Below are 12,045 nucleotides of genomic sequence, written 5' to 3' on the forward strand. Positions count from 1 at the left end.
CCAATGAATGGAGAAAATTTAGAAGAAGAGTAGTCTGTCGTTAAGAGAAGGGGGAAGGTGTGATCCTAGCTGCGGGATAATTTTGGTTTCGGTAGTCTTTCTGATGTATGAGTTCGGAAAAACGTCTTTGAGAACACAGACGGAGAGATTAGAGTGGTCATGGCCGTCAGAGGTGAAATGAGAAATAATGGGCTTGGAAAGATCTTTAATGTGTGGAGATCTTTAATCTTTAATCACCCGAAGAAGGCTCCACGACCGAAACGTTGTGTTTTCTTTCTTCTTTTTTTCAGCATGGAATAAACCTATTACTCGTTCCTTTGCAGCCTACGCATGCTGACGCAGCTACCCACCTGAACTATATATAAATGTATATACATATATGCTGTACATTAAATTAACATTAAAAAACAAAGATATCATGTCAGAGACCAATACAAAAAACATGCTAAAAAGGAATAAAACATTCAACATTTTTCCCCTAACAAGTCAGTACTGATTCTGTTGGTAGTCTGTATGATTTCTATCCCAATAAAGGCCACTTACCACAATCATATTGTTTCATGAATTACAAGCAATGCAAATAAGCATCTGTCATAATAATATACCTATCAAACTATTTATAAATTGGGAAAAAGTACAGCAAGATGTTAATGGTCTTTAGCACCATGGTAAAACAGTCTTTTGGTTTCATGATGAACACAAATATTACAGATCTACTTAAAAGACAAAAACAAAATGAAGATTAGCCTCTTCAGAATTTAATCAGTAACTGGTGTTACACTAGTGTTGGTTGCTGTGCTCTTTCCTTAGAATGTTCTAACTGAACCCTTTCACTTTCACAGATGAATGAAGTTAAATGTAATTAAAAACTGCAAAACTAAATTACCTGTTGGAAGCATGTGTAACAGAAATTATAACTGCAAGTCTTTTTGGACCAGTTTCTACTAACCTTGTTCATTGTGATTGTGCATTTTCATACATTCTTCCTTGCAAACATGCTCTGACATTTTTAAAATATACTACAGTTTTTCTGTTGAGTTCAGGAAAGTAAAGACATTTACTCTCTTCCCTGTAGCTTTGGCTTTGTGCTTTGGTTCTTTGTCTCACAGAAAGGTGAATTTTCATCACAGTCTTTAGTTGTTCATTAAATCAAAGCAGGTTATCCTGATTTGCCACTACTCCATATTCCCTTCCATTTTGACAGTCCATACTAATGAGAAGCAGGTCCGTGCCATAATGCTGTCCCCATAGCATGACAGTGGGGATGTTACTGACTGTGCTGTGATGGAATTGCGTTAACATTTTGATTTTTCTTGACAGTTTTTGCTGAAATTGAATTATTTTCACAAAATATAATGTTTGAGCATTCCTTTTTATCAAATATATTTATTTATTCAACAAAATAGGAAACATGTATAATGCTAATAATGAGTCATTTTATTTAGAATATACAAGTCAAAGTATGCTGAAACAAAGATTTTGCTGACATAACACTGATAAAAAGCTGTGATTTTTTTCAGTCTGCTTTCAAAAACAATTTTAGTAAAAGTATGAAAAAATATGAATATCATTGTATCGGATGCAAAGGTAACTGAATTCAAGACCACTTACTATTGATGTAACTGTCTTCTTTCCTTTTGTCTTCAGCTCGTACCTACAGTAGGAAAAAGCAGGACTTGTAAATAAAACTGAAAAAGATCAAGCAAAATGCTGAGTGTTTAGAAACCTTTGAATTAATTGCTTAATATAAGCAGATCAAAACAACAAAAAAGATGTAATTGTACTGTATGTGCTATACCTTGAAATTATAATTAAATTCAATTTTTTTAATCATGGGAGAACTGCAAGCTTCTGTGTGCTAAGAACAATGGAGATAAGTATAGTTCAGACAGAATAAAAACTCATTGTTGATTTAAAGAAACTTTATAAATATTTCATGTAAATATTATGTATTGCATTCATACTTACACAATGGGATATGTGTAAGCATGAAAGCAATTTTAAAATATTCCATTATTTTTGTTTTAAAAATAGGTTTTTAAAATGTTAATTTTACACATGATATAAATCTGATTTATATATACTTTTGTTTTATTTTTACAGTTCCCTCTGGGTTTAGCACTCTGCAACTTCTTTTCTAATTCTTTACCTCTCTCTAATTCTGTTCTACCCCAGTACTAGGTAAAACATTTAATGATCAAAGATCAAAACACATAGAATAGCCTTGATCACACATGACAATACTTGAATATTTCGTATACTGTACACATACAACATGTCTTGTTATTAAAATTTTATGTAACTATATATGTACAGTAGAAGTATTATATACTGTATAATGCAAAAGTAAATGCAATCTTTTTTACAATGGGCAAGCATACTCTGTAACACATATCCTGTTTTAAACAGAACTATTTTTCCCAAGCAAACTTTGGCAAGTTTACCAAATACGATTTTTGTTCTTTTTTTGTATCAAACACAAGATCGAGTCATATGGGAACAAGGTTGCTTTTTTACATGCAGCTTTGTGATGTGTTACATCATGCTGTTTTCTGTAAGCTTATAAACTAAACTGGCACCAACATTTAGCAGTGACTAAGCTCTCTCTAGAGGAAAGCCAGTGGCTTAAAATTGTTTGATATTTAAACAACTTGCTTAACAACTTTAATAACAAAATTTAAAATGATCATATGGTCATATTTAGTAGGCCGAACTACTGCATGATCAGAGAAACTCCAACAAAGAGCAGATTTTATTACATTTTGGGCCATTTCATAAGTAATTATTAATGAAACCTTTATGCATGGACCACATGTTCTCCATGCATTACAAATAATATTGATCTGTGGCTCATTAGGGTAGTACCAACAATACGTTATGTACAGTATGTATTTCTAAAAGTTGAAACCATATGTACAGTATACATACAGTACATCTCATACATACAGTATACATATATACATAATATAGGAACAAGAAATAGGTTTATTCCATGCTGAAAAGAGAAGAAATAAAACACAACGTTTTGGCCGTGGAGCCTTCTTCAGGTGTGATATATACATAATATAAACATTATTTTAAAATAATAATAAAATAACTATTAATTTTTCAATTTAATACAAACATTACAATTTGATAGAAAATCATAGCAGCATGATGTAAATTTAAGGCCATATTTATACCGACCCGAACATTTCCGAAAAGGTAAAGCAAAACTGTTCTTAAGAGTGTATCATATGTTTTCCAAAAACAGAAATGATACAGGTACACATACTGTACACATAATGTAACACAATATTGCTGAAATGCACATTTTATTTCAATAAATATGCTAGAAATTGCATGAATAATTCTAATTGGGAAATAGCAGTTTCAAAGATCATGGATTCAGTTATACAGGACAATATGTACAATTATGAAAAGGTTAAAGTAGGTAGTGTGTGAGCTGCAAATGAACAAGTAGAGGCTAATTATATTCTGAAAAGTAAAAAGAAAGATGAAAAAACTAATGCTAAACTAAAAACTAATTCAACTGCTAAGACTTCAAAAATGCTATTTTTCTTCATTCTTTCAACCTTTCACCATTAGAGGAATTGACCTGTTTGTTCAAGTGTAATTACGTACTCATTAGCTAACTAATATACCTTAAAAGGTTAACCTTTTCTTTTTTTATTGAAGTTCTATGATGTGCATAAATAGGTAAACAGTCATCTAAACTGACCAGATGAAATACTGTGGCTTCTGAAAGCAATCAAACCCTTTGATACTGTACTTAGAAGCATGCAACACCTTTTCATTTCTATAAAATGGCATATTAGGATATCACACAATAGTGACAAGCAACTTGGATCATATTCGACTTGTTACAAATTGCTCAACCAAGTTTTACTACACCTTCCCAGGACCATTTCATAACGACAACAGATTATTGCAATTGCCTCCAAAGTTAAAGTTAACACCAAAACACTCTATGGACACTGTAGAATTAATGCTAGAGACGTCTATGTGAAGTAGGAAGCTATGTTTTTTTCAACAAACCTCTCCCAGCCACATAGAAGGACAACTTCAGTGAACTATTGACTACAATCTGTGTCAATGTACTGATGTGTTTGTGTTGGATAAAGCAATACTTAAATCCCATCATTAATTTTTGGGATGTTAATTAGGCTAGTGCTTTTCAAAGACAAACAAAGCCTGAGCAGGAGCACAGCTTCAAGCAGAGCATCAGTTGCCAAGGTCAGACACAAACACTGATTCAGTCAATCAGGTGCAAACAAACTCAGTATTGCTACTGTGACAAGTTCATCTGATCTTGCCTGAGCATAACCAGCATAATAAATAACAATGGTGTTAGTGTTAAGAAAAAAAATAAGTACATAAATCTTCACACACTGTCCACAGAAGTGTGGACTACACCTTATAGAAAATAACCTCATAACCTTGGTGACTGTAGTGGTGTGGTGATCGTGGAAAAGCAGCCAAAAATGTTCACTGAGTTGAAGGAAATAATTAAGAAACTTTCCTTATGGGCATCACTGATGATTGTGCTTTGATGATTTTTGTACATTTCTACATCAGTTTAAATGCCGAAGAAAAATGCTATTTGCAAGGATAAGTCATAGTTGTCTCCTCCATGTGTAGTAATGAAAACAAGGGTTAAACCTTTTGTCCTTAAGAAGCAAACACTGCTGAGTTACAATATATTTGACCTATTTTTACAAAACCTTTCCATATATAGATCTACTGCAATATTTTACTGATTTCTTCACCTTGACTTCTTGTATGCTGCTGTCTTTTTCTAAGAACAGGTTAAGAAATCCATAATTAGAAAGCTCCCATATGATCACAGAAAATCAGAGTGACATTCAATGCAGCACTCATGAAGTCAAAAGTGAAATGCATCTCTCTCTCTAATTATTTCACTGCACTAAGGTTCAAAGTTCAGGAAAAATGTTTGAGCTTCATATTTGCCTTTGGCAACTTTGCAATCTGTCTCTGTGACACTTTGACAAGCTTTTTTTAAAACACTCTAATGGTGAAAAGATGGCATGTAACGGGGTAAGACAATCGATTGATACTTCATAGAATAAATTGATAAATATATTAATCTAGTACTTTGATAGAAAAATGAATTACCTCTATTTTTAAAATAGAACCCTAAATTAATAAATAGTCCTCACCTAAAATATCATGGTACCACAGTGTACACAAATAATAAGTTCTCATGCATGGTAACGCGGGCTTTTTCTTTATGAAGTTAAAGATGCCATCATTCTATTACTGACTTTCAGTAGTCCTCTCAAAATTTTATTTAAACATGTATTCAGATTAAACAAATAAGTACAGAATATAAGTATACTGTAAGTCATTTTCTTGGCTCAAAAACAGAAGATAAAACAAGTCATCATTTCATTGTACTTTTTTGGGAAAAACAATGAAACAAATATGATACTAAAACAAAAACAGAACATTGTCAGAATGTTTAGAAAATGAATAATGTTAACAAAAACTGAAGAAACTGCATGAGAGTAATAAGCAGAGCAATATGGCATGGTTTTTAATATTCCCCTTGTTATAACTGTCACAGAAAGATTCTCTTAACAGTGACTGATTTGGTAGTAAATCTAGTTCAGTTCTCTGGAGGGAAAGTAGTAAGTTGCAATTTTCAGATACTTTTTTTTCCAGAAAGGCTGTGTAAAGTGGGTCATGTAGATTTTGTTCTCTTACCTCTGCAGTATCTATTGCATCCAACGATTTGATACTGTGCTTTCCATTCCGGGTGTCCTCAATATCCTTCTGATCATTTTCTTCAGTTTCAGTGAAGGATGTCAGACTTGAGCTACATGGGATCTTTCTAACAGATATGTGTTGCACATCTCTACATTTTAACAATGACAAAATGAATTAATTTTGACATTAAGCAATATGTCTAAGAAAAAAAAAACATTAAATGTGCACAGAAAATAAACAGAAACTTATCACAGCAGGAAAATCGGTTTTCCAGAAAAACACTGAAGAAGAGCTATCTGTTTCCAGATACAGCAAACAAACTACACATTAATGCAATCTGGAGACATCTATGTGATTTCTCATTTTTCTCCAAACGCTGTTTTGTTGTAAATACAGTATATACAGTATTAAACTGTTTAAGAAAAAAAATGAATTGCAGAATCATTCAGAACAAATAAAACAAATTGCATGAATGCAAGACAGATATATCAGGCAACAAATGCAAAAATGTGAATAAAAATCGAATCTGACAACAACCATGAATGAAAGTTTTTTGTACTAAGGGTTTATTGATTTTAGTGCTGGAGATTTATTGTCTTGGTGAACCAACTTATATCAATTGCCTTTCATTGCTCTGAGACAGAGTACCCTCAGATAGTTATTTCTCCATGGCAAAAGTGCTAATAAAATAACATTTTTAATTAAAAAAAAACTATGCTTAGATTAGTATTATTTTTGTTCTGTTTTGGAGTCTTTAATAATTTATACTGTACTTACTGCTCTGAAGATATATGGGCAGAATTTAGTCGATAGTTCAGAAATGGGCTTGCAATCTCAATGAACTTTTCAGGTTTAACAGCTGCTGGTTCTGTTAATAAGAAGTACACAGTGCAGACATCTTTAAAAATAGGCTTATTAGCAATACAAGTTTCATTACAATTTCGGTGTATTAAAACCTTTTTTTAATGGATTACAATTCAGTCCCACACAGTACAGTAAGTTGGCATATAAGAAAGATATACATTCATATTTAATCTCTAAACAAGTCATTTTAAAAATGACACATTTAAAATATGTTTAGATACATGAGAAGATTATAGTGAGCTTTATTTTTTATTATTCAGTAATTTCATACATTAAAAAATGTAATGCAGTAATGGTGGCAGTAAAAATAATTTCAAGACTGTAGAAAGCTCTAATAGTGTATTATTGATAAATTGTACAGGGCAGTTTAAAGTATTTCTTATAACTGACTTTGGAGCCTAGATCAGATAAAAAAGTGAATTATGAAAGTTACCTTTAGGTTCATCAGTTGGAAGCGTTTGTTTTTTCTGTCGAATAAGTTTCCATCGAGGGATCAGTGGAGGTTTTGGTGGAAGAACAAGAGGGCAAGACCTTGTTCTAGTTATTAACACTGGATGGCTATATAACTGTGATAAGCCATACTGCCGCAGCCTCTCAGAAGAATCAGCCTGGAAAATCCATGATAATTTATGGATTATTAACAGAAAATAAAATGCAGTCTCTAAAAGAATGACAAATGATTAAATAATGACATATTTAGTATATCAATTAATACATTAAAATAATCCTGGGAAATATTATGCTCCAAGATTTCTAACCAAATTGACAGTTTGACTATCAGAATAGATAATAGATATTGTAAGCAAACTGAAATACTAATCAATGGTTTTCATTTTAAAATACACATCTTATTGCTATGCATTATAACACAACTTGAAGCACAGTGTTGAATAATATACTCATTTTATGCTTACAGTGCATCAAATTAAAATATGTAAACCTCTAAGGAAGTCTACCAGATTAATCTGAATGAATAAGGCATTTTTAAAATAAATGTTAAAATATGAATGAGAATTTTACACAATTGTTCACATTTTTTTCACTTATGATGTATGGTGAAGACAAGCAATCATCAAGCATGCACTGAATTTTGTCTTCATATATGACCTTTGTCTCTCCTTTAAGTTAAAAGTAACCTATTTTGTACTATTACCTTAACCAAATAACAATTATACTGTATTTGTTAATGTAGATTTGTTCTGAGAGGTATTTTTTCAGAAACCTCATCCTGAAAACTGTTTAAATATGGAAACATTGTATACCTTTATCTAAAACGTGAATTAAGCACTACCTAAATTTGTACACCATATCATTTTAACATCAAACTTTAATTGTTGCTTAATGTGGAAAGTAAAGTAAAAAAATATTAAAATGACAGAAGTTGTAAATATCATGCCTGACAATTTCTTATCGTCAAGGATACATACTCAAAATACATACTCAAATATCCATATACAAAAACAGGGCTATTACTGTGAATAACTACTGAACTATAAGTATACCAAAAGTAATTTTTTAATGCTTTCTTAATCAGGCTAATTTGACCCCTTTCAAGACTTTTTTAAAAGCAACAAACAAATATTTGAAGAATATCACTGCTCTTCATGATTGGTGTAAACTTAGACTTAAAACTCTCTTTAGCCATTTACCTCTGTGTTTATCTTATGCCAAAACAGCTTGGCACAAAAATGTAAAACTGATTTACAGAAAGATTATAGAAGAATAATCTTAAAATCTGGGAAAACTAAATGTCTAACTTGCAATTGACCTTTCTCTACCATATGGTATCAAAACTCAAATATGGTTCAGTTGAACACTGTTTGAAGAGTGGACTTATTAATTTTAATGATACAGCCAAATTAGTTATTTTTGTAACCAAGGTAACAAACATATCAAGGCTGGAGATACTGTACATCAGTGTAATCTACAGATGCAGCAATTAGAATGCTTGAGGTGTAACACAGTGTACCACAACAACTGCCACGGTATGCCTGACACTTTTTTTAGTTTTTCAAATAATCTACTGCAAGACTGTACATCTCTGCAAAACTGGCAGGTGACATACTTACGTGTCATACAGGCATCAGAATTTTAAATTAAAATTAAAGTGCATTCCTGTGCTAATCATACTGTACAGAAATTTTCATTTTTTCATTTATTACATTATTACTGAAGTATTAGTAATTGTATATATATATATGGTAATATAATTAAAATAATTTTATTTAAATGTTTGATTGCTAAAAGCAGTGGTTCTCAAACCATGGTTTCAGCCGCCAGCTGGTACGCCATATGACCCTGGAACTTTGTTGTGTGCACTGAAAAATCAGGACGGGTTTTCATATTTTCTATTTTAATACGTGTCGAATATGCAGCCCATGTACTACGATACAGCGCACGCTAATACTTGAGTGGACACAGAGCTACAATGTAATTCTATTCCATTCTATAGGAATGCGTGCTATGAACGTAAGTAACCAACTGTATTTAAAAAAGGTATCGCCAGCAAACAGGGAGGTAGGAGAATGTTCATGATTTTGGAACACCGCCAATCTTGTAAGCACAGGAAAGCATAGAAATGCGTGCTATGAACGAAAGCGGCCAATTGTATTTAAAAAAAGTTAACTCCAGCAAATAGGGAGGTAGAGAATATGCATGATTTTGGAACAATGCCAATGTTGTAAGCACAGGAAAGCATAGAAATGCGTAATACGAATGCTGGCAATCTTGTGAGCACAGGAAAGCGTGATAGATGACAAAAAATATTTAAGAACTGTTCTAGGTTAATTAGAGAAAAATACACCGAGCATCTCTGTGTTTCGCTCCCATGCGCATGAAATAACTTCTTTTAACTTCTGAGACAGACTCCTGAAACGGAAACGGGGAAAATTGCAAGCTTGCGGATTGCTAAAGCAGGTGCGCCCCACACTAAGAACCTTATTTACCGTTGGCAAAAGAGCTGACAGGTCTTATGTGTGGAGAAAAAGCTGCTTAGCAGCTTGACCTGCTGCCCCCTCCGAAAGACACAACCACTCATAGAATTATTGATATGGCAGATGATATCAGAAGTACGCTGATAGAGCGCGTTAAGATGAGCAGATGCTTTTCACTGCAATTAGATGAGTCTGTACATGTCGTCGATTTGGCCAATTTGCTCTACATTAGATATGAGTTTGAGGGCATGTCCCATGAGGACTTTCTGTTCTGTAAGCCACTACCAACAGGAACTACAGGAGAGCACATATTTCAGTTTCTGAATGAATTTATCGAAGACAATGGCATCGGCTGGATAAAATGCATCGGAGTTTGTACAGACAGTGCCAGAGCGATGACAAGCCGACACAGCGGTGTAGTTGCACAAATTAGAGAGGTTGCTCCAGAAATGAATGGATGCATTGCAACATCCACTGCGAGACCTTTGCCATCAAGAAAATGCCTGATTTAAAATCTATTAGACTCTGTTGTGAATTGTATCAAGGCACAAAAAATGAATTCACATCTGCTTTGCTCGACTAAACAGGCTCACGCCTCTCACTGAAATGGTGCTTTTTTATTGTTTATTTTTAATTGTTGTTGTTCCTGTTGTTTTTCTGTAAAGCGCTTTGAGAAGCCACGTTTAAAGGCACTATATCAAATAAAGTTTTTATTATTATTATATTTATTATATGTGTGTGAGAGTGTGTGCACATGTGTGCTCATGTTGGTCATTGAGATTTTCTGGGGTTCCTGACTGATGACTTGTAGGTGGTACTTGGTCCAAAAAGTTTGAGAACCACTGGCTAAAAGTATACACAGTGGCATTAAAACATATGGTGTTTAAAAGCAAATAGGCACATAAAAACACAAAAGAAGTTAGTTGTAACTAGAATGACTTTCAAAGAATGACTTATCATTGTGTACTGTAAGTTGCGTAGGAGCTCATACTGTACAGGTCTGCATTATATAAATGTTTTTTTACGGAAACCACACTTTTGTCACATCAATGCCACAATAATAATAATGACAAAATGTTTTTGATTTACAATGTGCTGTTTTAAGTGTGTTTCTAAGATTCTTTATAGTGTAATGGAAAACACAGTGCTTGGAGTTCTAATATAATATAAAGTTGTAATTATACAACAAATACACCACCTGGTTTTCATTTGTCAATAACTAATATGATAAAATGCATATGGATTACACTATACTAAGCGCTTGAGATATTTCATTGAAAATGAAAATGTTGAAAAGGTTTAGGAACAGTAGCAATTGTGTTTGTATGAAAACAGTACTGGTATATAGTCTAACAATGTGATTTCATAATATGGAAGAAAAATTCTGCAATGAATTATTAAAAATGTGTATTCTATTTAATATAAAACCACCCACATCAACACAGCAGATTCAAACTTCTTTCAATCTGACTGAACCTGTATAGTAATACTGTACATACCCAACAACTGCATCACCTGTACAACATGCAGTACAATATGTGTATGACTCGAAATATTAGGCAATAAACAGTAGAATCACAATTATATTTGCCATTGCATTAACAGTTACAAATTTTAAAACAAGGTCTTTTAAAACAGTTATTAACCATATTTTCCACCCGCATGTGAGATCACAGTATGCCTAATGGGTGGTATGTTTTGATTACTGAGATAGTAAATTTTCACAACTGTTTGTTCAAAGGAACTGTTTCACAAGGTGATATTACTCAACTGGATAGTAAGAATTAGCTCTGTTGGCCCCCCAACAAACAGCACTAACAATGAAACAGTGAAACCCACCATACTGTTAATGCTGCATTTGAGTGGGTGTGTGCCGTTTAAAGTACTGTTTGTGTTATTTTAGTTCCCAAGATATAATGCCTCATGTTTCCAGTAATCACATGACTATGTACATGGAACATGTCCGTTAGTATCACAGTCTGGACAGTTTAGGTACTAAATGACTGAATATGAGATAATGGCTCAACTTCATGTGAATACCAGCATTTTCTGTGCATTTGTCCGAGCCCTAAAATTAAATATGTCTCCAAAAACTTTTGTTGCCAATTAAGTTGCCAATTTAGGCTTAAAAAATTACATTTTCTTTAAAATATCTTTTAACTAGCATGTCGTAATACTTTGTAGCTGTGTCAATATTTTTTAAAAACTGAAGATCTAATCTAAGCAGTTTCTCATTGTATCCTTTTTAAATACAGTAATTAGACAATTCAAAAACATTTTGATTTTAGAGCCCTGTATTTAAAAAGTTACAATGAGTAAAATCCTGCCTTAAAAGAGCATCGTTGTACTATTTTATGCAAAGCAAATAAATAAATAAACACGATAAATTTCTAACAGCTTTATCTAATTCAGGGTCGTGGGGGAGCCAAGGCTTACAACGGGTGCAAGGCAGGATACACTCTGGATGGGACTCCAGTCCATTGCGGGACACAGACAGAAACAAGAACACACTCACACA

At 33.0% G+C, this 12,045-nt stretch overlaps 1 protein-coding gene across 1 annotated transcript in view; it reads right to left on the minus strand.

Moving 5' to 3' along the window:
- adgb (androglobin) overlaps positions 1–12,045 on the minus strand; it is a 111,652-nt gene that overhangs the window by 60,587 nt on the left and 39,020 nt on the right. The window contains exons 11-14 of the mRNA XM_088939997.1: positions 7,028–7,202; positions 6,508–6,598; positions 5,728–5,878; positions 1,612–1,654 (exon numbers count right to left, since the gene is read on the minus strand). Of these exons, the coding sequence (XP_088796123.1) occupies positions 1,612–1,654; positions 5,728–5,878; positions 6,508–6,598; positions 7,028–7,202 (460 nt within the window). The remainder of the gene's footprint in view (positions 1–1,611; positions 1,655–5,727; positions 5,879–6,507; positions 6,599–7,027; positions 7,203–12,045) is intronic.

The sequence above is a fragment of the Atractosteus spatula genome, chromosome 2, assembly GCF_055471065.1.
Source record: "Atractosteus spatula isolate fAtrSpa1 chromosome 2, fAtrSpa1.hap1, whole genome shotgun sequence".
Classification (NCBI taxonomy): domain Eukaryota; kingdom Metazoa; phylum Chordata; class Actinopteri; order Semionotiformes; family Lepisosteidae; genus Atractosteus; species Atractosteus spatula.